At 42.7% G+C, this 26,588-nt stretch overlaps 1 protein-coding gene across 3 annotated transcripts in view; it reads left to right on the forward strand.

Annotated features, from left to right (window-relative positions):
- Positions 1-25,760, forward strand: part of LOC125255515 (NACHT, LRR and PYD domains-containing protein 12-like) — a 59,369-nt gene extending 33,609 nt beyond the window's left edge. For all 3 annotated transcript variants that reach the window (XM_048170819.1, XM_048170820.1, XM_048170821.1), the window contains 3 exons: positions 21,766-21,939; positions 23,706-23,864; positions 24,125-25,760. In XM_048170819.1, coding sequence (XP_048026776.1) covers positions 21,766-21,939; positions 23,706-23,864; positions 24,125-24,209 — 418 coding nt within the window. In that variant the 3' untranslated portion in view covers positions 24,210-25,760. The remainder of the gene's footprint in view (positions 1-21,765; positions 21,940-23,705; positions 23,865-24,124) is intronic.
- The last annotated feature ends 828 nt before the right edge of the window (positions 25,761-26,588 follow it).

Raw genomic sequence — 26,588 nt, forward strand, 5'->3', positions numbered from 1 at the left:
CAGCTGAGTCTCCGCTCCGTGCAGACTTGTGCTTTCTGGCACGTCGTGGCAGTGGCACTTGCTGGTTTGACATCCTGAAGTCGATGGTGGGTCGCCACTTGCTGTCTGGTTTGACAATGGACCAGCTGGAGACTGAATAGGTGCTGTTGCATGGGCAGCTAACACCTTTTTCTTCCATGAAACGAATAGTTTCCTGCACTGGTTCATGTGAGGCAATAGGACCATTGTACTGTTTGATGAAGGTGGGAGGAGCATTTGGGTGTGTTGCACTATTCACTGTGTGAAGTTTAGTGAGACCACAGCCTATAAAGTCTTTGTCAAACGTCACTTTGAATTTGTTCAAGACGTTTCTGAGTCTTTGACAGTCTGCGTCATTGTTTAGGGCACTTGCCTCTTTCTGGATCTGTTGGCCTTTAGGCTCAAACCTTGGGAATGGCTCCTCTGTTGAAGTGTTAACTGTCAGGTTGGCTGTCAGAGGTGTAGCGCCTTTTTGAGTTTCACAGGCAGGCTGGTTAGAGACTGTGGGTACTGCAAGGTGTTGGTCCTCCATCAGCTCCATTCTGCGCACCTGTTTGGTAGGTACCAGTTTGATGGGAGTGATGGAGATGCTCTTGAAGGATGCCGTGAAACTTGTGTTGCTTAAGCTTCCTTCTGGGACCATGGCAGCTGGTATTAAGTTAATGACTGTTAACCTGAGTTTAAAGTCATAGGGGCCGTGGGGGGGCCGTGAAACCTTCCTCCATTGCTGGCTGACCACGTGCTCTGAAGTAGGCCATTTGCAGTTGGCTGTAGCAAGTGTATGGGTTTTTCAGTCTGCCCCGTTTTAGGTCCATGGCAGCAGGGAGCCCTTGATCTGATGCAGGGTCAGAAAGCTTTTGGATCAGAGCCTGTCGCAGGTGCTGGCAGTTGGATGTGACAGCTGCTGGCAAAGTTTCCTGGCCGCTGGATGTTTTGGGCAGTGGACTTTTAACCCCATTTGGAATTAGGGCTTCTTGACTGGTTAGGGGAAACTCTGTGATGTGTGTTTCCCCTCCCATGCCACTTTTCAATACTCTGTAACCAGTGTCAAGTTCATTCACATAGTCTCTTTGTTGTTTCGGAGCCATAACTCCTTTCTGGGCCTGTTTAAGATGATTTTCACAGGTCAGGGCTTTAGTGTGTCTGTCTTTCGGCTTAGTCTCTGCTTTGGCTAGGGGAGCTTCGCGGTGTTGGAGGTTTTCAGTCAGTTCTCTACGCTCCACCTCCAGGTGGAGCTCTGCAAGGGCTTTTTGAAGTCTTTGCAGCTCCTCCTGTAGCTCGGGTTTGGATTCATCCGCTGTCCAACGCTGGTCCTGGGTCTCGACGAGTCGCTGATCGTGGTGACGATGAATCTGGGCCTGATTCCTCCGGGCATCCTCCGCCTGGAGCTTGAGGTTGTGGGCGATGGCTCGGATGACTTTCGCCCATTCTTTGTAGCTCTGCGTCGGATCGTGGGCCATCAGTCGTTTCAGGTTGTCGTCCAGCTGCTCGTTGCTTGGGTGCTGGGGATCTACAGCGGCGTTGGGCAGGAACGTGCTGGTCAGGGAGCCCAACCAGGTCTTGAGTCGGTCCCCGTGGGTGCTGGGGCTGGCTGCTCTGAACACGTTAGCTTGCTGTTGGCGAGAGAAAGACAGCACAAACAGAACCAATGCAAGCACGCGCAGAACTAACGACTTATAATAATGCATGATTATATAATTCTTTGGTTTGGTTCCAGTTAACTGGTGCAGACAGTTAGTGGAATGTAGGCTAGACACTTAATTGTCAATAGCCAAAAGGACCACGCGGGTCAATTTGTGTGGGTGAGTGCCGGATTTAAACAAAGAATTTGACAGGCGGTAGCCCTAAGAGTCCTTTGACTCTCGCTGCTCGGTCGTCTATCTATTCCTCAGTTTTCCGTGATGGCTCTCGCAGGCTCTGCTTTTACATGAACTGAAAGAAACAAACACAGTGGAAAAGCAAAACAGAACAGAACAGGATGGATGCAGTTAAATGAAATAGACTGGTAAACAAATAGAGAGGATAAAACAATAAAATCAAACAGAAGGGCTAGAGGGGAGAAGTGAACTTAAACTTCCTATCACAGCTGGGTTTATGACGGGGCCAGGCGAGTGCACTGTTGTGTCATAAAACCTAGAGGGATGGTATGGCTCAAGAGTATAAGGGTTGGCCCGCACCTGAATAATCAAAGAATATGTAATATTCTGTGGCTTTCAATTAGGTGAAGTGACTGTATGTCACTAATTTAGGCCTGGGTGAATTGTGGGTGCTCAGACAAGAACTCAATGGCAGGCAACCTTTCCTCGACGTTCAAACACTCCACTGCGGTGTCCGTGGTCACCTGTCCCCTTTGTAACACGGTGCAACCTCTCAAACAGGGAACATCAGCACAATTGCGCACTTCGGTAAGGTATTTGCGCCAACGGTCCGAGTGACCAGTCAAAATTGAGTTTTCCCTGAACTCAGAGTCTGTCCCCTTTACGGGCAGTTACTCCAAACGGGCGGTTCTGTCGTGCAGAAGCCTGAGCAGGGAAATTAAACAAAATTGCCGTTTGTTGTCACCCCGGGTCTCGTTGCCTCCCTGTACCTGATACACAACTCGCCGATGTCCTTGCGTGTTGCCCGTGATACGAGGTCAGAATGTCCATGATTCACACACGGTTAGTGTAAGACACGCTAGGCTAGGCAGTTCCACTCACTGGAACTCACTGGAGCAACCGTCAGCTCACCACAGGGCGCTAAAGGGCCTTATCTGCAAGTGCACAAACAGTCAGGTAAACACAACTTAATTGTAAATTTAAATCTCAATTTAAATCTTGTTTAAATAGAATTTAAATAATTAAGTGTGTAGGATAAAAGAGTAGGGGTCTAAAATAGTAAAAATAAAGTAAAAATAAAATAAAACAAAAACAAATCAGATGCACTTGATTCAAATTTGAATTAAACTCTGTTCAATTAAATTTAAATGAGTGCATAGAATAACAGAATGGGAGAAAGAAAGGAGAAAGCCTTCCCTATTTGCAGATTCCCTAAAGAGAATTGCTTGTTGATGAGCAAAATGCCAACTGATTGACACTACTTAATTTAAAATTCAATTAAATGTTATTTAATTAAATTTAAAATAAGTGTATGAAATAAGGGAGGCTTGGGTGTGCATGAATGTTATTACTTGGGCAATAACAAACAGGACACAGGGCTAAGAGTGAATAAAATAAAACATTAAGTAATAAAAGGGAATGAATTTCCAAAGTAAAAATAAAGAAATAACTTGAGAGGAAGAGAGAGAACAGACAAAAAGGGAATAGATGAAATAAAACAAAGTAGAATAAAAATAAAATACATAAACTAAAATAGAATAGAGTAGATCTGTGAACACAGGACAAGAATGCAAGGAAAAGAGAATTGACTTATCTGGCAGTGTCCACCAGGGGGCGCACTCTCAGAAAGTGAATTCCCTTGTTGGAAGGGAAACTTAATTAATTTAAATTAAAAATTTAAACGTGTTTAAATTAAATTTAAATCAGTAAACCACATTCCAACAATGATTGGAAAGCATAACCACCAAAAGCAAATTACTTTTACAACTCCCCGCAGTATAGAGAAGCAAAAGATAATTTGGAGATAATTTCAGTTCAAAGTAGGGAGCGGCTTTAACTCAGAACGTCCACGCGGTGGCGTCAATGAGTCCACACAACCAATAAGTAGGGAGGGGTGCCACACCTGAGCAGACTGCCCTCTGGCGTCGGGTCAGAGTGACTGCATCCCCTTTCTTTAATTCGTGATATAAAAACCAACGTGTTTGTGGGGTTCTGACCCTTACGCTGTTTTAACTGCACGATCACGATTACAACTATAGAACCTCAGCGGATTCTTTCATAAATATATATGTACCGTTTTACTCACGGGTACACAACTCTGGGAATCAGTCCCTTTGGTGCAACTTTAATGCACGCGAATATGTAACTTTTGCGGATTGCTTCGCCGCTATTACTAATCAACATTGGATCAGGATGCTGATATGAGGTCCGAATTATTACACACAATCGATAAATCAGACGGACTGCTTTCCGATTAGATCTGTAACGGGGATCACGTGGTTTGGGTAGCTAGGCCAGACGACGTAACCCAGGAGCGCCAACTATTGTGAATTATTTGGACGACACAATTAATTCAGATTAATAGTGGCAAATATAATAAGGCCTTTTTAGAGATAGGTGGGAGAAACTCGTCCCACAAATCTTTCAAAGCGCTGAATACGACTCAATTCGTTTATTCAAGCGGAAATTAATATTCAAAACTGTAACTTACTGCAAAGATTGTCGTCCTTCACAGATACGAGCTTGAAATATTAATGGACTGCAGTGTATTTCACGGTCAACCAAGGCTAGGCCTGCAGTGTTTTTAGACACAAACAGCAGCTTGTTAACGGTGCGTAGAGTGAGGACCCGTGCGTCTTCTCACTGAATAAAGCGCGCATGTACATTAAATCATACAAAATTATTCTACATTGCTCTTTTACCGAAAACCAAGTTTAAAACGTGCCTTTAAATTCTCCACCAAAAACTGTAATATATAACGAAGTAGCGGTTCGTACCGTTATTAATCAATTTATGGATGAAATATGAATATAATCATTCATAAGGTTATGAATAAATTATGATTCATATATCGACCCAACGGGGAATTAAACATATATTGTGAATCAATTACAACGAATTATAATCAATTACATATATGATTAGTTCTGGTTTAATAATTATTTAGAGAAACTGTTCGTTTGTCCAGCAAACTAAGTCCCTCACAGAATATTATAAACAGAGTTATTCTCTGGCCATGAAAATAACTAAAGCATAAAGCGATCGAAAAACATTAAAGTGACTTGGTCTTCAGTTGAAAGAACGAACAGAACAATCGAGCATGAATTAAAGCGTTTAATATATGCAGCTATGACTGAGATTATACGTCTAAAATATATACAGAAGGTATACACATATATATATATACACAAGAGTGAAAATGAAGAAAAGACATGGAAAGAAAGATGATCAAAGGATGGCAAATTCTTTGTTAAACCTTTTGAGAGAGAGCCAGCACAGAAATCAGTTTAGACAAATTCAGATAAATGATAATACTTGCTTATTGGTTCAAGTCCGTGTGTAGCAGTTTCAATGCGCCTGGCTGGGTTGGTCCTTTCAGAGAGGGTTTCTCCGGCGGGTTTTCAAAAGAGGTTTAAGCTTAAGTAACTTAGCCGAAGAGAGAGAGAGTCTAAAGAAGTGGTCCTCCCGAACTGCGCGCGTGGTTGGGAAGCGCGGTCACCTGAGGCGTCCGTGCACGAGGTGCTCGTGAGTCAGTCGGGAGACAAAGGAGAAGAAGAAGAGGCGCGAGTGAAGGTGTGTGTCGTTGTCTTTATGGAAACCCAAGCTAACACACCTCCTGAATTGTAGCGACCAATAGATGCGCAGCACTATTTGGCGGGCAAAGTTGCTTTGTTTGGTCTCCTAGCTGAATTTGCATACTTGATGATTATCCGATCGGATTTCGAGATGGAGTACGTTCTTCACAGGATCATTAAACACATAGAAAAATGCATTTGTCCGTTTTGTGACATATCTCAATGAATAGCCCAAGTCCGGAGCTTTAAAACGAGATCAAACTCGATAGGTCGGAAAGGCATAGGGAAGAAGTTATGGTTTACAGACAGAATTCCACTATTACCATGCACACTAGCACAAATACACTCCTTTAAACACTAGGAAATATGCATACGCTTCAAAATACAGGATGGGTATATGTTGGCATAATTTGTATTTTACATATGCAGTCAAAAATGTATGTTTGTGAGTTTCTGTATGTGTCTGTGTGTGTGTTTTTGTGTGTCCCTGTGTGTGTGGGTGTTGGAATGTGGATCTGGTCAGTCTCTGGGGGGGGTGCTCCTTTTGAAGTCACCAAAGTGAGGAAGTTGGACTTTTCTGTTTACCATCGCAGGCCCACAAACCTGCCGAAAGTCACAGCCGTCCGGCGCCGATTTAGTGATTTAAAACAAAGTTCACCAGGTTAAAAGCGTTCTGAAAACTCCAAAGTTTATTGACTCTGAACGGATCCATCCAGGCGTTACATAGGCTTTTAGCTTAAAAGCATGCACATTTGGAGAAATATTGATGGATTATTATATATTTATGTCAATTTTCTATACTGAGAAGTACTATTTATTATCATCACTATGAGTGCTGGATACTGTGTTTTCAATTCATACTTGCAGCCGGAGGGTGCTCTGTACACCTTTAGTCCACAAATTCATATAAAGAAGAAGAGAACATTTCAGGAATTGTGTTTTCAATTCATACTTGCAGCCGGAGGGCGCTCTCTGTACACCTTTAGGCCACAAATTCATATAAAGAAGAAAAGGAACTAGGAACTAACGGCATGTCTTCTAGAGATCGCTAACCATGGCTTTAACATCCAAATAAACACTTTTCAAGACAATAAATACACGATTGAGACGACGTATACATGTATTGCCTCTGAATTTGCGTCTGAATAGCGCTGGCTCCGTGGGCGTGGCCGCATTAGCGGGTAATGAGCTGAATCTCGGACTTCTGACATGGCTCTTTTTTCATACAGATTACATAAACACAGAATGTTTGTTTTCGATTTGACTTGCACTATTTAAAACCTGACATTTCAACGTTTCTTTAGACATAAGTGTCATTTTTTTTGTCATTAGTATTCATAAGTTACAGTTAATTTTCTGAGAACTATCAGATTGGACTTCGTTCAGAGGGAGAGGAGAGATCACGCATCATGTTAGTTTTCTTTATTTTACAAAAAGCACAATATTGTGTTTTTACTCTGAGTGTACACAAATAAAAGAAAACATTCTATAGTTTCAGTTGATATATTACTTATATCTCTATGACAAGAAATGACGGAGTATTTTAAGTCTGTTTTGCTGCAATGTGAAAAAAATCCTGAAAAACTCGCCGGCGCGTTTTCGGACCTCAGGGAGTTAACAAGACACACCTGGGAAAGACTAATCAATGAGGAAAACTACAAACATGGCCACAGGACACAGGAATGAACACAGAGACAAGAGGAACATAAAAACACTTCAACATAAAAGTCCATACAAAACACAGGGATTGTGACAGAGCCCCCCCCTCAAAGGATGGGGATGCTTCCAGATGCTTCTAACCAGTCCAGGAGGGAGGTGCAGCGGAGCCGGAACAGGGGGAAGGAAGGCGGGCCAGACCCATGGAGTGAAAGAGGGCCTGGAGACTGTGGCAAAGCAGGGAACCAGGGTGGAGCAGATGACCACCACAGCAGTGCAGATGGGCTTGAAGACCTCCACGGTGGAGCAGATGACCACCACTGTAGCGCAGACTGGCTTGAAGGACCCCCACGGCGGAGCAGACCACCACTGTAGCGCAGACTGGCTTGAAGACTCCCACGGTGAAGCAGACCACCACAACTAAAGATCAGGTGAAGATGGTGACCACCACAGTGGAACAGGCGGAACTGGAACAATAAGCACAGAAAGGTTAGGGTTGGCCTCTGGAGCCATGCAGGACATCCAGGGGTAATGTCCATAACAAGGTAGGTAGAGTCTTTAATCATGGCCTCTTCGTCCGTGACTCTGAAACTTAGAACTGCCTCTCTGGCCGAGACAGACAAGAAGTTCAAGGGTGGCCTCAGTGGTCTATCTAGGCAGTCAGGAAACTCAGGGTAGACAAAGTCAGGGCAGACAAGAAACTCAGACAACCTCCATGGTGATGTCTAGGCAGACAGGAAGCTCATAGCACACAGGAAACTTGGAGTGGATTAAAGGACTGAAGCGGGCTCTGGAGTGGATTCATGGGCTGGATCCGATGTGTGCGCAGCCAACACACACCAAATGGGTGTGGCCATAATGGCCAGCGCTGCAATCTCTGAGGGCTCAGGCATGGCAGCCATCTTGGCTGAGGGCTCTGGAAGATCTGCTGAGACGTGACAGGGATCTGGAAGATCTGCTGAGACATGACGAGGCTCTGGAAGATCTGCTGAGACATGACGAGGCTCTGAAAGATCTGCTGAGACATGACAGGGCTCTGGAAGATCTGCTGAGACATGAAGAGGCTCTGGAAGATCTGCTGAGACATGACAAGGCTCTGGAAGATCTGCTGAGACATGACAGGGCTCTGGAAGATCTGCTGAGACGTGACAAGGCTCTGGAGTGGCGGCCATCTTGCGACAAGGCTCAGGGATGGTGGCCATCTTAAAATCCTCCTCTACAACCCCTACAGAGTAAGATGAACCACTTATTTGAAATAATTCCACCAGAGACCCCCCGAGGACCATCATAGATGAGTAGGTGCTGGCAGTGGTTATTGAGTCCGTGGCAGTAAAAGTCAATGAGGGCAAAGTCTGGGAAATCTGTGAGGTAGTCTTTGGTGTGGTCCTCGAGGGAACGGTTGCCTTGCCGGAGCCTAATTAAACTAATTGCTGGATCCATCTTTGGTCAGGTCTTCTGTAACGTCTGGTAAACTCCAAAACAAAAGAAGAGCTGGATCCACATGCAAAATAGTTTCATAATAAAAATAAACAAAAATAACCACAAAAGAGACCAGAGAACTAGCGATGGGACATTTGAACCGAGGCTTCGGAGCTTGTGTCGAGCATAAATGGGCGTGCCAGATGAAGCGTCGATTCGAGGCTTGTGTTGAGAATGTAGAAATCACGTGACCAATGACAAACGAGGCCTTGGTTTGTGTGGAATACGTCATCGGTTCAGTTTGAGTGTCGCTTCCGGATAAAGGGGTTCGAAACACGCGCCACCTTGTGGGTGTTTCAGGAGTAGTAGAACCAGAGTAGTAGTAGAGTGTCGGCGAGTCAGAGTTAGAGAGTTGTGTCATTGTCGTTATTTATTATTAGAGCTATATTTTACATTATATTAGGTTATATTAGGTTAGTATAGTATAATTTATGAATAATTAATTATCTGTGTGTGTGTGTGTGTCTGAGCCAGTTGTCTCTGCACAAGTAAAGTCAGATGGAGAAGATACATATTTTATTTTATACCCAGGCAATGCACAAATGTCTGTTCAGGTCTGTAGCATATGCACACGTATCAGGATAATCAATAAACTTGGGAATGTTCAGAACGCTTTTAGCATGCTGGACTGGGTTATAAAACCATCTCGGCTCCGCATAGTCTGCCATAAGATAAGCCCACTGACACTTTTGTGGACAAGCGATGTAAACAGTAAAGTCCAACTTCCTCTCTTTGGTGACTTCAAAAGGAGCACCCCCCCCAGAGACTGACCAGATCCACATTCCAACACCCACACACACAGGAACACACAAAAGCACACACACAGGCACATACAGAAACACACAATCATACATTTTTAACTGTATATGTGAACTACCACTATGCTGGAATATATATATGATATATTTTAGAGCCTATGCATGTTTCCTAGTGTTTAAATGAGTGTATTTGTGCTAGTGTGCATTTTAATAGGGGAATCCTGTCTGTAAACCATAACTTCTTGTCTATGCCTTTCTGATCTGTCGAGTTTGATCTCTCCGTAAAGCTCCGGACTCGAGCTATTCACTGAGGTGGGTCACATGGCTGACATATGCATTTTTCTATGTGTTTAATGATACTGTGAAGAAAGCACTCGATCTCGAAATCCGGGCTGATAGCCATTAAGTATGCAAATTCATCTAGGAGACCAAACAAAGGAACTTTGCCCGCCAAATAGTGCTGCGCCTCTATTGGCCGCTACAATTCAGGAGGTGTGTTAGCTTGGGTTTCCATAAAGACAACGACACACACCTTCGCTCGCTCTCTTGTCTCTTCGCGCTCTCTTCTTCTTCTCCTTTGTCTCCCGACTGACTCACGAGCACCTCGTGCACGGACGCCTCAGGTGACCGCGCTTCCCAACCACGCGCGCAGTTCGGGAGGACCACTTCCTTAGACTCTCTCTCTCTTCGGCTAAGTTACTTAAGCTTAAACCTCTTTTGAAAACCCCGCCGGAGAAACCCTCTCTGAAAGGACCAACCCAGCCAGGCGCATTGAAACTGCTACACACGGACTTGAACCAATAAGCAAGTATTATCATTTATCTGAATTTGTCTAAACTGATTTCTGTGCTGGCTCTCTCTCTCTCAAAAGGGTTTACGTTAACTGTGTAATTTGCCATCCTTTGATCATCTTTCTTTCCATGTCTTTTCTTCATTCTCACTCGTGTATATATATATGTGTATACTTCTGTATATATTTTAGACGTATAATCTCTGTAGCCGTAGCTGCATATATTAAACACTTAATTCATGCTCGATTGTTCTGTTGTTCTTTCAACTGAAGACCAAGTCACTTTAACGTTTTTCGATCGCTTTATGCTTTAGTTATTTTCATGGCCAGAGAATAACTCTGTTTATAATATTCTGTGAGGGACTTAGTTTGCTGGACAAACGAACAGTTTCTCTAAATAATTATTAAACCAGAACTAATCATATATGTAATTGATTATAATTCGTTGTAATTGATTCACAATATATGTTTAATTCCCCGTTGGGTCGATATATGAATCATAATTTATTCATAACCTTATGAATTATTATATTCATATTTCATCCATAAATTGATTAATAACTGTACGAACCGCTACATTCGTTACATATATTATTTGGTGGAGGATTCGCGAGCAACGTTTTAAACTTGGTTTTCGGTAAAAGAGCAATGTAGAATAGTTTTGTATGACTTAATGTGCATGCGCGCTTTATTCAGTGAGAAGACGCACGGGTCCTCACTACGCACCGTTAACAAGCTGCTGTTTGTGTCTAAAAACACTGCAGGCCTAGCCTTGGTTGACCGTGAAATACACTGCAGTCTATTGATATTTCAAGCTCGTATCTGTGAAGGACGACAATCTTTGCAGTAAGTTACAGTTTGAATATTAATTTCCGCTTGAATTGACGAATTGAATCGTATTCAACGCGTTTTGAAACGAGGTTGTGGGACGAGTTTCTCCCATCTATCTCTAAAAAGGCCTTATCAGTATCTGCCACTATTAAATCTGAATTAATTGTGTCGTCCAAATAATTCACAATAGTTGGCGCTCCTGGGTTACGTCGTTCGGCCTAGCTAACCAAACACGTGATCCCCCTTACAAATCTAATCGGAGAGCAGTCATCTGCTTTAACGATTGATGTGTGAGAGTTTGGAGCTATATCAGCATCCTGATCCAATGTTGATTAGTAACAGCGGCGAAGCAATCCCGCAAAAGTTACGTATTCGCGTGCATTAAAGTTGCACCAAAGGGACTGATTCCCAGAGTTGTGTACCCGTGAGTAAAACGGTACATATATATTTATTAGTTGTAATCGTGATCGTGCAGTTAAAACAGCGTAAGGGCCAGAACCCCCACAAGCGCGTTGGTTTTTATATCACGAATTAAAGAAAGGGGATGCAGTAACTCTGACCAGACGCCAGAGGGCAGTCTGCTCAGGTGTGCCACCCCTCCCTACTTATTGGTTGTGTGGACTCATTGACGCCACCGCGTGGACGTTCTGAGTTAAAGCCGCTCCATACTTTGAACTGAAATTATATCCAAATTATCTTTGCTTCTCTATACTGCGGGGAGTTGTAAAAGTAATTTGCTTTTGGTGGTTATGCTTTCCAATCGTTATTGGAATGGGTTTTACTGATTTAAATTTAGTTTAAACACGTTTAAATTTTTAATTTAAATTAACTTTCCCTTCCAACAAGAGAAGTCACTTTCTGAGAGTGCGCCCCCTGGTGGACACTGCCAGATAAGTCAATTCTCTTTTCCTTGCATTCTTTTCCTGTATTCACAGATCTACTCTATTTTATTTTATTTTATTTATTTTATTTTTATTCTACTTTGTTTTATTTCATCTATTCCCTTTTTGTCTTTTCTCTCTCTTTCTCTCAAGTTACTTCTTTAGTTTTACTTTGGAAATTCATTCCCTTTTATTACTTAATGTTTTATTTTATTCACTCTTAGCCCTGTGTCCTGTGTGTTATTGCCTAAGTAATAACATTCACGCACACCCAAGCCTCCCTTATTTCATACACTTATTTTAAATTTAATTAAATAACATTTAATTGAATTTTAAAATTAAGTAGTGTCAATCAGTTGGCATTTTGCTCATAAAAGAAGCAATTCTCTTCAAGGAAACTTACAAATAGGGAAGGCTTTCTCCTTTCTTTTTCCCGTTCTGTTATTCTATGCACTCATTTAAATTTGACTGAAAAAGATTTCATTCAAATTTGAATCAAATGCATCTGAATTATCCTCGTTACTTTCTCTTTTCCCATTCTGCTATTCGGCGCACTCGTTTAATGCAAATTTGAATCAAGTGCATCTGAACTATTTTGTTTTTGTTTTACCCCCTCTGCTCATTTCAGTTCTAGTTTAACTAGTTCATTCTGACTGTCATTGTAGGCTCATTTTCTTTTGTCATACACACTTAATTATTTAAATTTGGTTTAAACAAGAGTTAAACTGAGATTTAAATTTACAATTAAGCTGTGTTTGTGTGACCACTTGTGTATTTGCAGATAAGGCCCTTTGCCGCCTGGTGGTGAGCTGACGGTTGCTCCAGTGAGTTCCAGTGAGTGGAACTGCCTAGCCTAGCGTGTCTTACACTAACCGTGTGTGAATCGTGGACATTCTGACCTCGTATCACGGGCAACACGCAAGGACATCGGCGAGTTGTGTATCAGGTACAGGGAGGCAACGAGACCCAAAGTGACAACAAACGGCAATTTTGTTTAATTTCCCTGCTCAGGCTTCTGCACGACAGAACCGCCCGTTTGGAGTAACTGCCCGTAAAGGGGACAGACTCTGGGTTCAGGGAAAACTCAATTTTGACTGGTCACTCGGGCCGTTGGCGCAAATACCTTGCCGAAGTGCGCAATTGTGCTGATGTTCCCTGTTTGAGAGGTTGCACCGTGTTACAAAGGGGACAGGTGACCACGGACACCGCAGTGGAGTGTTTGAACGTCGAGGAAAGGTTGCCTGCCATTGAGTTCTTGTCTGAGCACCCACAATTCACCCAGGCCTAAATTAGTGACATACAGTCACTTCACCTAATTGAAAGCCACAGAATATTACATATTCTTTGATTATTCAGGTGCGGGCCAACCCTTATACTCTTGAGCCATACCATCCCTCTAGGTTTTATGACACAACAGTGCACTCGCCTGACACTGTCATAAACCCAGCTGGAATAGGAAGTTTAAGTTTCACTTCTCCCCTCTAGCCCTTCTGTTTTAGTTTATTGCTATTCTATTTTTATTCCTATCTATTTGTCTACTGCTCTATTTCTCATTTAATTGCATCCTGTTCTATTCTGTTCTGTTTTGCTTTTCCACTGTGTTTGTTTCTTTCAGTTCATGTAAAAGCAGAGCCTGTGAGAGCCATCACGGAAAACTGAGGAATAGATAGACGACCGAGCAGCGAGAGTCATCAAAGGACTCTTAGGGCCACCGCCTGTCAAATTCTTTGTTTAAATCCGGCACTCACCCACACAAATTGACCCGCGTGGTCCTTTTGGCTATTGACAATTAAGTGTCTAGCCTACATTCCACTAACTGTCTGCACCAGTTAACTGGAACCAAACCAAAGAATTATATAATCATGCATTATTATAAGTCGTTAGTTCTGCGCGTGCTTGCATTGGTTCTGTTTGTGCTGTCTTTCTCTCGCCAACAGCAAGCTAACGTGTTCAGAGCAGCCAGCCCCAGCACCCACGGGGACCGACTCAAGACCTGGTTGGGCTCCCTGACCAGCACGTTCCTGCCCAACGCCGCTGTGGATCCCCAGCACCCAAGCAACGAGCAGCTGGACGACAACCTGAAACGACTGATGGCCCACGATCCGACGCCGAGCTACAAAGAATGGGCGAAAGTCATCCGAGCCATCGCCCACAACCTCAAGCTCCAGGCGGAGGATGCCCGGCGGAATCAGGCCCAGATTCATCGTCACCACGATCAGCGACTCGTCGAGACCCAGGACCAGCGTTGGACAGCGGATGAATCCAAACCCGAGCTACAGGAGGAGCTGCAAAGACTTCAAAAAGCCCTTGCAGAGCTCCACCTGGAGGTGGAGCGTAGAGAACTGACTGAAAAACTCCAACACAGCGAAGCTCCCCTAGCCAAAGCAGAGACTAAGCCGAAAGACAGACACACTAAAGCCCTGACCTGTGAAAATCATCTTAAACAGGCCCAGAAAGGGGTTATGGCTCCGAAACAACAAAGAGACTATGTGAATGAACTTGACAATGGTTACAGAGAGCTGAAAAGTGGCATGGGAGGGGAAACACACATCACAGAGTTTCCCCTAACCAGTCAAGAAGCCCTAATTCCAAATGGGGTTAAAAGTCCACTGCCCAAAACGTCCAGCGGCCAGGAAACTTTGCCAGCAGCTGTCACGTCCAACTGCCAGCACCTGCGACAGGCTCTGATCCAAAAGCTTCCTGACCCTGCATCAGATCAAGGGCTCCCTGCTGCCATGGACCTAAAACGGGGCAGACTGAAAAACCCATACACTTGCTACAGCCGACTGCAAATGGCCTACTTCAGAGCACGTGGTCAGCCAGCAATGGAGGAAGATTTCATCTTCAACACTCTGCTTCTCCGAGAGCTGCACCCTGCGGTGAGTGATCATCTGGCAGCCTTGGCCTGCTCACGCAGCATGTCTATTCAGCAGCTGCGAGACTTGGTCAACGAAGCTCAAGCCAAGCAGAGAACTGCGTCTAAAGGGACTGTAGAAAATCCAACCAGTTATCCAGGCTCCGATCACTGCCCAGAAACCTGTCCTTACCTTTTTGAAAGACTGAGAAATGAAGCTGAAAGACAAAATCAGACTCTCAAGTCACAAAGATGTGAGCTGAATGTGCAGTCGCACAGTCCAAATGAGGTCCATCTTGAACACACAGCTCCCACGCACCACACCATTGGTCGAGTGAGCCTGGTACCTCCTGTGTGCGTAGCGCAAATGGACACGTTTCTCTGTTTCACCCACAAAGACCTGCTAGACTGTTTTGAGCCCTTATTGAATGCCAGACCGCTGAAAATCTGGGCTCAAGTGTGTGAACTTCTGCCTTCCCAGTCACCCAGACCACCTGAGCCAGACGGTCAGGTCACAGAGGTCGCAGGAAATCTCCCAGCTAACCGCGGGAACCCCGTCTCAGAGCACAGTTCAAGTTCGCTACCCGGCGTACTTCAACTCACCATAGACTGTAACTCCCTCTGCTCCAAGGCCACGACAGACTCACAGCTGAATGATGTAACTACAACAGATATTATTCTCACACTGTGGGCAGACAACTCAGCCTTCAGCCACACGCTGTTAAGTGCTCTCAGTGAAGGGACACCGGACCTCCCATTTGTCAACAAGCAAACACACTTTCCACTAGACTTTCGTCTGCCAACCATGATGACTGTCAAGTACATCTGTGTTTTGAACTTCAAATGGAACCACCGGCATTCAACCCATCACTTCCTGGTCCTTCCAGACCTCCTGATGCACTCTAATGCTCACACGGACCGTGCAAATGAGTTGTTGTGGGCCCCAATGACTGTACAGCTTCCTGTTGTTCCTGTCAACACTGCCAACTTCCTGTCAGGCCAGACCACCCAAGAGGTCTGCATCCTGATCCACATACAGGAAACTGTAGTACCACCTTACACCAAAGGGGGTGCTGTTTGGCTCCACACACAGGAAACTGTAGTACCACCTTACACCAAAGGGGGTGCTGTTTGGCTCAACAGGCAATGTGGTCAAACCCTAAGCCACATGCCAGCATCCTTCACACTTTCACCTGAAGGCGTGGAACTTGGACTCACTCTAAAAGCCACACCCCTAACTGAAGTGTCATCCTATGTAGTCCACGGTTGGCTCAACGAATGCATGGTCACAGACATCAGCATTCCCAAAGCCTACCATCTAGAATGGATAATGGACCACGGCCCCTATGACTTTGAACTCAGGTTAACAGTCATTAACTTAATACCAGCTGCCATGGCCCCAGAAGGAAGCTTAAGCAACACAAGTTTCACGGCATCCGTCAAGAGCATCTCCATCACTCCCATCAAACTGGTACCCACAACACAGGTGCGCAGAACGGAGCTGATGGAGGACAAACACCTTGCAGTACCCACAGTCTCTAAACAGCCTGCCTGGGAAACTCAGGAAAGCGCTGCACCTCTGATAGCCAATCTGACAGCTAACACCACAACAGAGGAGCCATTCCCAAGGTTTGAGCCTAAAGGCCAACAGATCCAGAAAGATGCAAGTGCCCTAAAGAATGACGCAGACTGTCAAAGACTCAGAAACGTCTTGCACAAATTCAAAGTGACATTTGACAAAGACCTTTTATGCTGTGGTCTCACTAAACTTCACACAGTACATAGTGCAACACACCCAAATGCTCCTCCCACCTTCATCAGGCAGTACAAAGGTCACATCGCCCCACATGAACCAGTGCGGGAGTTTGTTCATTCAACAGAAGGAAAAGGTGTTATCTGCCCATGCAACAGCACCTATTCAGTCCCTATCTGGTCCGTTGTCAAACCAGACAGCAAGTGGCGACCACCATCGACTTCAGGAAGTCAAACCAGCAAGTGCCACTGCCACGACGTGCCAGAAAGCACAAGTCTGCACAGAGCAGAGATTCAGCTGCCTGCCAAAACGGCTATAACAGCACACCAGCATTGACACTGGAGATAATGGTACCCCAACAACAGCGACCAGCCTGTCACAGATACCTCAAAGAGAATGCGTGCCAAGGAATGCCCACGGCCTACGTCAATGGACGTTTCTACACCCATAAGGGCATCCCACAGGCAAATGCAGGGGTACGATGGTTAAGAAACCAACCCTGCCAACCACAGAACAGCAGGTGGGGTCCCCAGTCATGTCAGTATGGTGAAGCAGCAGCTACCCTCATAACCCTTCAAGTCTCCTCTGTCCATAACATCAGAGAACTCATTTGCACAGACTCACACTATGCTAGATCTTGTTTCACATGCCATCCTCTAGGCTGGAAACAAACTGGTTTCAAGACTGAATGCAACAAGCAGGTGAAACGTCAACACATGTTCCAAACACGTGATGACATCACCCAAACACACGACACGATCGCTTACGGGGAAAAGGTGAAAAGATGCTTAAAGCAACCAGGGCGTGACAAAGGCGTGAACGACCAAACTAATGGCCTTGCCAAGACTGGCACCCTGCATAAACTATGGTCACACCCACCCCAGTCACCCACCCTTAGTGTGGCAACAACTACCCGCAGCCAGCAGACTGTTCCCGCAACATTTCCCGCCTTACTGCCACTGCCACTGACAACCAAACTTGCCAACACTTCCATGCGAAATGCTTTGCACCACCACTCATACCCCTCCAACCTCCCGTTCACGGCATCTGGTCCCACGACGGCCCCTAACCACAAACAACTACATGAGACCAACCACATGCTGCGTGTGGGAGTGAACTTTCTAAAATATGTCCCTGATGCCCTCACAGCGCCAAAGCTTGTACTGCCACAGGGCCAAAAGGGGGGTGAACTGATATACACCCACGACACACCATGCGCCAAACACCATGGCACCAGAACTATTTATGAGACTTTGGAACAAGTGGCATACTGGCCCAGCATGCAGAAAGATGTGGCAGAGTATGTCAGAGAATGTCAGGTTTGCTGTCAAGTCCAAACTGCAAACGCAAGTCACAGAGCCCACTGCAAAACCGAGGAGTCACGTTTCCACGGTCAGTCGACCAGAAAGACTGGACTGTAAAACCTCCTCTGATGCTCATGGCCATCACAGACACCATACAGGAGTCAACTCAGGTGTTCCCCACGGAACTACTGATGGCACGGCAGGTGCCACTGCCGTTGCACCTTGTACCAACCAGGAGACTCGAGTCTCATCACAGCCTGCTCCCTCATCAGCATCGCAACAAGCTCCGCCTACAGCTGAGAAACAACTCGCAACACAGAGCCAAACCCTGCAAACCACCTGCAAATCCCGGAAAGGTATTGTGGTGGTTCTCTATACTCACAGTTTCCTGCTGATCCAAACGGCGAACTCAAGGAAGCAACTGTTTACAGTCCTCCAGAATGACTTTGCCCAAAATCAGCTGGTTATAGCTCTGTTGACAGACCTGCTGCGAGAAATTAGCTTCTCTATGGACAGAGTGGCTATGAATAGGATCCCTCAGTATCCTACACAAAGTGTGCTGGACTTTGCTACTGGCAGACCCACCAAGACTGTTCCAGCCCACCTCACTGACTCCCTGGGTGCTGCCATCCTACTGCACGTCGACCCTGAGCAGAATGAGTTGGCTGTCCTTCTCAATCTACCCAGCGGTGAACGAGATAACCTCTCCAGACCCAAAGACAAGGTCAATATCAGGTGGTGGCAATGTAACACCCATGCCAAGAAACACACCTCAGATGTGGTAGCCCACCACAACAGCAACCCATGGCTGTGCCTGGTTCCCCACTTTCGCAGGTGTGGTTTCACCAAAGACTTGCAGTACTTCTGCCCAAACCAGCTCTTCCTCAGAAACCACACTGAAGGAATGGGCCGGTTGCAGCTTATGACCAGCAACACACGCTGCCCTGCCGAGGCCAAGCCGCGCACCCCAGTCAGCAGAGCACAAGCCGAGATTGTGGGTGATCGACTGCTCGTCCACACCCCCACTCATGCTGCCATCCTAATCTACAATCAGCACAACACCGCCACTCGTGTCGGCCTGCCCATTCCAAGTAAGAGGATCCAGGTACCCCTGAGTCCCATCCTTCATCGCAGCCATCTGGCAGTGCACTGTCTCTCAAGCAAAGAGGACCAGTCAGAACTGGAAATCCCAGCTTCCTCCAGGGATCACCATCACACCTTAGATCCAGGAATGGAACTGAGGATTGACAAAGGGGGGTCCCAGCTAAGTGACAGTACTCCTATTGATGCAGCCCTCCAAGCACTCTCACGACTGCCTGTCCTGCCCAGCTCACCTAAAGCCCAAGCTTGGACTGCTGTCAACACAGTCCGTCGCTTCTCCATGGCAATCAAGTACACACTCGCCCTGGGCCTGGCCTTCATCCTATCCCAAGGGATCAAAGGGATGCAAGAGTCCATGAACAAGTGCTTATCGGCCCTCCCTCAAGGACCAGTAGGAACCACCTGCTGCGTGACCATCCGGATCCATGTGCCGTCGAACTTGGTTACCGTCCAACGAAGTCCGCACGGGGACTTCGTTGGCCGAAGGGGGGTCTGTAGCATATGCACACGTATCAGGATAATCAATAAACTTGGGAATGTTCAGAACGCTTTTAGCATGCTGGACTGGGTTATAAAACCATCTCGGCTCCGCATAGTCTGCCATAAGATAAGCCCACTTGACACTTTTGTGGACAAGCGATGGTAAACAGTAAAGTCCAACTTCCTCTCTTTGGTGACTTCAAAAGGAGCACCCCCCCCAGAGACTGACCAGATCCACATTCCAACACCCCACACACACAGGAACACACAAAAGCACACACACAGGCACATACAGAAACACACAATCATACATTTTTAACTGTATATGTGAACTACCACTATGCTGGAATATATATATGATATATTTTAGAGCCTATGCATGTTTCCTAGTGTTTAAATGAGTGTATTTGTGCTAGTGTGCATTTTAACGATATAATTTTGTCTGTAAACCATAACTTGGTTTCTATGCCTTTCTGACCTATCGAGTTTGATCTCGTTTCAAAGCTCCGGACTCGAGCTATTCATTGAGACATGTCACAAAACGGACAAATGCATTTTTCTATGTGTTTAATGATCCTGTGAAGAACCCACTCCATCTCGAAATCCGATCTGATGGGCATTAAGTATGCAAATTCAGCTAGGAGACCAAACAAAGCAACTTTGCCCGCCAAATAGTGCTGCGCCTCTATTGGCTGCTACAATTCAGGAGGTGTGTTAGCTTGGGTTTCCATAAAGACAACGACACACACCTTCGCTCTCTTCTTGTCTCTTCGCGCTCTTGTCTCTTCGCGCTGCTCTTCTTCTTCTCCTTTGTCTCCCGACTGACTCACGAGCACCTCGTGCACGGACGCCTCAGGTGACCGCGCTTCCCAACCACGCGCGCAGTTCGGGAGGACCACTTCTTTAGACTCTCTCTCTCTTCGGCTAAGTTACTTAAGCTTAAACCTCTTTTGAAAACCCCGCCGGAGAAACCCTCTCTGAAAGGACCAACCCAGCCAGGCGCATTGAAACTGCTACACACGGACTTGAACCAATAAGCAAGTATTATCATTTATCTGAATTTGTCTTAACTGATTTCTGTGCTGGCTCTCTCTCTCTCAAAAGGGTTTACGTTAACTGTGTAATTTGCCATCCTTTGATCAGCTTTCTTTCCATGTCTTTTCTTCATTCTCACTCGTGTATATATATGTGTATACTTCTGTATATATTTTTGACGTATAATCTCGGTAGCCGTAGCTGCATATATTAAACACATAATTCATGCTCGATTGTTCTGTTGTTCTTTCAACTGAAGACCAAGTCACTTTAACGTTTTTCGATCGCTTTATGCTTTAGTTATTTTCATGGCCAGAAAATAACTCTGTTTATAATATTCTGTGAGGGACTTAGTTTGCTGGACAAACGAACAGTTTCTCTAGATAATTATTAAACCAGAACTAATCATATATGTAATTGATTATAATTCGTTGTAATTGATTCACAATATATGTTTAATTCCCCGTTGGGTTGATATATGAATCATAATTTATTCATAACCTTATGAATTATTATATTCATATTTCATCCATAAATTAATTAATAACTGTACGAACCGCTACATTCGTTACAGGTCATAGGCTCAGGATGAATTTTGTCTGCTATTTCTTTGCACAGTAGCTAGGTGTCACTAGTGAGCAATGCTGAATGAAGCTTCGGGTAATGAACCTTTTGGTGAAGCAATGGGTTGCGAAGCCTCAGTGCTTCATGAGGCTTCATTTGCCCATCACTACAGAGAACCATGGAACAGGAAACAGAATGAGAAGCATCAGACATGCATCCATGTAGGACAAGACCTGACAAAGATCACAGGAAACACAGGGGTATAAATACACAGGGTCAAACAAGCTAAACAAGATAAGTTAACAAGACACACCTGGGAAAGACTAATCAATGGGGAAAACTACAAACATGGCCACAGGAAACAGGACATAGGAATGAACACAGAGACAAGAGGAACATAAAAACACTATAACATAAAAGTCAACACCGGGATCGTGACAATTGCATCTTCTGGTCTTTGTCATAGGTCACAATTAAAATTAGGTGTCTAATAAATTCATTTAAAGTATTTTGAAACAATGTACTGATTTATAGAAATATCATGAGATTTGCATTTGCTGCTACAATAAACTAGAGTTAAAAAAAAAAGGTCACAATTAAAATTATGTGTCTAATAAATTCATTTAAAGTATTTTGAAACAATGTACTGATTTATAGAAATATCATGAGATTTGCATTTGCTGCTACAATAAACTAAAGAGTTAAAAAAAGAAAGAGAACAAACTTCCAACAGACAGAACTAGTGTGACATGATTACAAGCAGATAATGGGAACTATAAATTATATGGCAGGCTATATGCCTACTGTACCTCTTTAATAAGATGATCATCATAGATCTGAGTCATTGTCTTTTCTCTTTCTGTCTTCAGTCTGTATAGATGCAGTATTACAGAGGGAAAGTGTCTCATCCTGATTTCAGCTCTGAAATTAAACCCGTCACACCTGAGAGAGCTGGACCTGAGTGGGAATAATATAGAAAACACAGGAGTGAATCACTTATGTGACATCCTGAAGGATTCACACTGCAAACTGGAGAGATTGAGGTCAGTAACGTTCACAAACAAGAATAAAAAATGCTTAAAATCACTTAAACTTTTGAATATTTAACCCACACTATTAATCATTATCTCATGAAGAGCTTAATAATGTGAACTTTAAATTTGCGGAAAATAATTTCTCCTAGTGATGTGCTTTATGATCTGATGAAAGCAGGGTCTTAAATTGACACCCACTGAGTACCAAGCACAGGTTAACTTTGGCCATAGTGTCACAGACAATTTGATAATTTTATAATTATCAATAATTTTATATGTGCTCTGTGGCACAAGGAACTTCTGTCAGTCCTGAAAAAATGTGTATGTATGATAAGATGCTTTAAACCACAGAGCAAACAGCAGTGGGAAAACTGCAAGCACATTCATCAAACCAGACAGAGCTTAAGCAAAAGAAGGAGCGAAAAAAAGAAAGAAAAAAAAAATATTATAAATTGTTGATTTTTCTAAAATTTGTTCAAGAAATGTTTGTGATAAGAACAGTAACTGTAACAGGATTATAACATTTACAGAAAAATAATATCAATAAGCTGCAGTGAATGTGTTCCTGCTGTACATTCTACTTCTGACACTTCGATTATGATTTTGTTTCTTTTTCTGTACTCAAATTATTTTTAAACTGCCCTGTTGTCTTTAAAGGTGAACCCTTTTTCACAAGAATAATATAAGTCTAAGGTGTCTCCTGAAAGTGTCTGTGAAGTTTCAGCTCAAAATACCCCATTGATTTTTTATTATTCAATTTTTAACTGCCTATTTTGGGGCATCATTAAAAATGCACCGATTCAGTGCATGTCCCCTTTAAATGCCTGCGCTCCCCGCCCCCAAGCTCGCAACTCTTTACAAAGTGTTCGTCATGCAGCATACCCAATTATGTAAGTATAGTATTTATTTGGATGTTTACATTTGATTCTGAATGAGTTTGATAGTGCTCCATGGCTAAAGCTAACATTACACACTGTTGGAGAGATTTATAAAGAATGTGTTTATGCATTATAGAGACTGCAAGTGTTTAAAAATGAAAATAACGACGGCTCTTGTCTCCGTTAATACAGTAATAAATGATGGTAACTTTAACCACATTTAACAGTACATTAGCAACATGCTAACGAAACATTTAGGAAGACAATTTACAAATATCATGTTATCATGGATCATGTCAGTTATTATCGCTCCATTTGCCATTTTTTGCTATTGTTCTTGCTTGCTTACCTGCATAAAATCTGTTGATTCAGCTGTGCAGCTCCAGACGTTAATACTGGCTTGTCTAATGCCTTGAACATGGGCTGGCATGTGCAAATATTGGGGGCGTACATATTAATGATCCCGACTGTTGTGTCACAGTCGGTGTTATGTTGAGATTCGCCTGTTCTACGGAGGTCTTTTAAACAAATGAGATTTATATAAGAAGGAGGAAACAGAGACTTGTTTGAGACTCACTGTATGTCATTTCCATGTACTGAACTTTATTTAACTATGCCGAGGTAAATTCAATTTTCAATTCTAGGGCACCTTTAATTATATTTTAAACCTTTTGCCAATGTAGCATATTAGCAAATTATATGTTTAATATATTTTCCTTTTTTTAATATAAATTGGCTGGTAAGAACTCTCACTGGTTGGTAATTTTTTTAAGCTATCAGCCACGTTTCCTGACAGGCTTAAGATGCTCTCACATTTACCTTTCCAAGATGAAATTCTGGGTGAAAGTTAAAATGATTTCTCTTCTTCTGCCTGTGTGTTTGTTTGTCTCTTTCTAGCCTACATGACTGTGGCATTACAGATGTTTCTTCTTTGACTCAGTCTTTGACAAGCACTAAAGCACTGCAGTTTTTAAAAGAGCTTGATCTGAGAAATAATACGATCAGAGACTCAAAGCAGCTCAGTGAAGTGATACGAGACTCACACTGTAAACTGAGGTGAGCAAACATTCTTTTTGCAGTCACACTAAAACAAACAAACAGGAATTTAAGTTTAAGTGTATTATATTTAAAACATAAATATTTATTAGAAATAATGTGTATGGTCACCAAATAAAGTGAAATCAATAACAATAATGTCCATTAAGTGTATTACACTTTATACTCAATGTAATTGAAATATTGATAATAATTTGCAACCTTAAACACTGATTATTTTCTCTTTCCATTTCCCTTTTCTCTCTAATTCTTTCTTACAGCCTAGGGAGAGACCTCTTGGTTAATTTTGGTAGATTGTTTACTTCATCTAAAGCTTGGGAGAGACCTGTGAAATCAACAACATAAGAAAAGTAATTATCAGATGAAAGATCCTGCAAAGGTTCTTAATATAATACTGTAATAAAAGAATATGTGTCATTGTGTGATGGAAATTTTGATGAGACGCTGCTATACAGCAATTCATAAATACTAATACTGCAAAACCTTCAGCTATTATTAATTCAAGCTGTTTAAATACACACATTGCATAGTAAATTTAAACCACTTCAAATGGCATTGGTTTAACAAACGTTCATCTTATCATACTCACGTTTGTGTATTACTAAAAATGATTTCTAATGTATACAGTTGTTGTTATTTTACTTTTTTTTAGAGGTAAAATAGAGAAGGAAGAAGAGCCTAAGCATAGCTAAAATTAGGTGGATTAGCAGTAATGAGAGTCTTTAGTTTCCTACATCATAATGATGTTGGGATTAAACTCGTCCATAATTAAGAAATTAAAACATTGCTAATTTTAATTATCAAATTGTACTTAAATATATATTAAATTAATATTGGTGGAATGTTTTCTTCTGAGCTAACTAGTTATTCATATTACCAGGGTTAGAAGTATCCTTAATATAGGTACAGGTTATTTTGGTGTATGTGTATAAATGATATGCTATATTAGCTAATAGCTTTATTTTATGATTAGTAGGGTTTTTTTTTTTCTTAGAAAAGCCTTTCTCGGGACCCGAGATGCAAATTAGCTCATGCTATACTCTCAATGTACAATACATATTTTCCAGCCATCTCTATTCAAATAAACTTATTAATAAAGAAATAAAAATCATCGTGAAGACATGTACAGAGATTTAAATCAATGTCAGATGTATTAATGTCTTATCAATGTCAGATATATATTTCTTTACACCGTTGTTGATATTATTATCATTGTTTTATTTTACATTAATCTGTTTTACATTTATATTTCTTTCATTTTATATTCAGAATATATTTTTAAATTTCTATAAAGTCCTGTCTCATAATGCAGAAATATATCTGCACATAAGACTACAAAGCTTTGACTGATGTACAGTGAGAGGATGATGCCTGTTCTCCCAGACTACCTAATATTTAGTATTACCAGTTGAGCGCATTCACGTGCCCATACATCTATTATATACTTTTATATCTATTCAATACTTTTTTGTTTTTCTCTTTTGCCATTATATTGTATTTTTAAAATGTATTGACATATTGTGTAAATATACAAATAAAAACTTGATGATTTTATTTTGTTTGAAAAGTTTCAGTAGCCATAACTGGAGTGTAATTGGAATAGTTTCAACAGCAGTTTCTCACCATTAGAGGTCAGCGCAATACTGCAATATCATGTGAAGTATAAGCAACAATTTTAGGATGTCACTAGAGGCATTTCTCAATACCAAGTATGCAAAGTTCGCACTTGACATGTTCGACTTAGAAGAACGGACTCACGAGGACGACAGGACGCAAGTTTAGTGATTCTGCAAATGGCACAGCAGTGTACTTGTTAGCGTCACTCAGCTCACTCTACTCCGGTTATCTCTGTATGTATATTTTAAGCCACAATAAAAGGAAATATGTTATAAAACACCACTCTGCCTCTTTTCATTTTCATTTAAAAAATCTTAAACATATTAATATCCTCACAAATGTTGTTCTATCTATTATCTTCACTGCATGTATAGTACAAAATATAAAACACACTTCCTCTTTTCATTTACATTTTCTAAATATTAATATGTAGTTGATTATCTTCTGATTATCTTCACTATAATAAAATGAAATATAACATAAAACACAACCCTGTCTCCTTGTTAAATGTCTGTACCATAGGAAATAAAGCAAACAATTCAGTCAAACATACAAATTAAGTGCTCTAGGAAGCTACAACTGTAAAGTTAAATCGCCTAAATATATAAAGTTATGAAACTTCACTTTGCCCTGAGACAAAACGATTTACCTGGGAACAAATTATAAATTCATGAGGTCAAAGATCACCCGTTAGATATACAAAAGATTAATTATATCTCATGTTTAACCACTACAGAGACATCAGAGCCAGCGGCAAACGTCAGAAGGATTAGCCGAGGTAGGGCTGATCTCGGCTGAGTACATGAGTGCTGAGCGCCCGGTGATCGCCTGGATCTCACAACTCAGATAACGTCCGATCAAATTTTCGAATAGGCGCTATCTTTATAAATAAACCACATATTTGGGCTTTAAACCAGTACATTCTTGCCTGAAAAACTCTTAAAACTACATATCATGACATAATAACAGTGATATGTTTAAATTACATGGGTTTTCTCCTTTACTATTGACGCTTACTGGTTATTGCAAAATGCATTCTGGGATACCTGGCTGTCTCCAGTACGCATAAGTCACCTCTCGATGCATCCTCGATAAAAGGGGTGGATC

The sequence above is a fragment of the Megalobrama amblycephala genome, linkage group LG20 (genome assembly GCF_018812025.1).
Source record: "Megalobrama amblycephala isolate DHTTF-2021 linkage group LG20, ASM1881202v1, whole genome shotgun sequence".
In the NCBI taxonomy this organism is placed as follows: Eukaryota; Metazoa; Chordata; class Actinopteri; order Cypriniformes; family Xenocyprididae; genus Megalobrama; species Megalobrama amblycephala.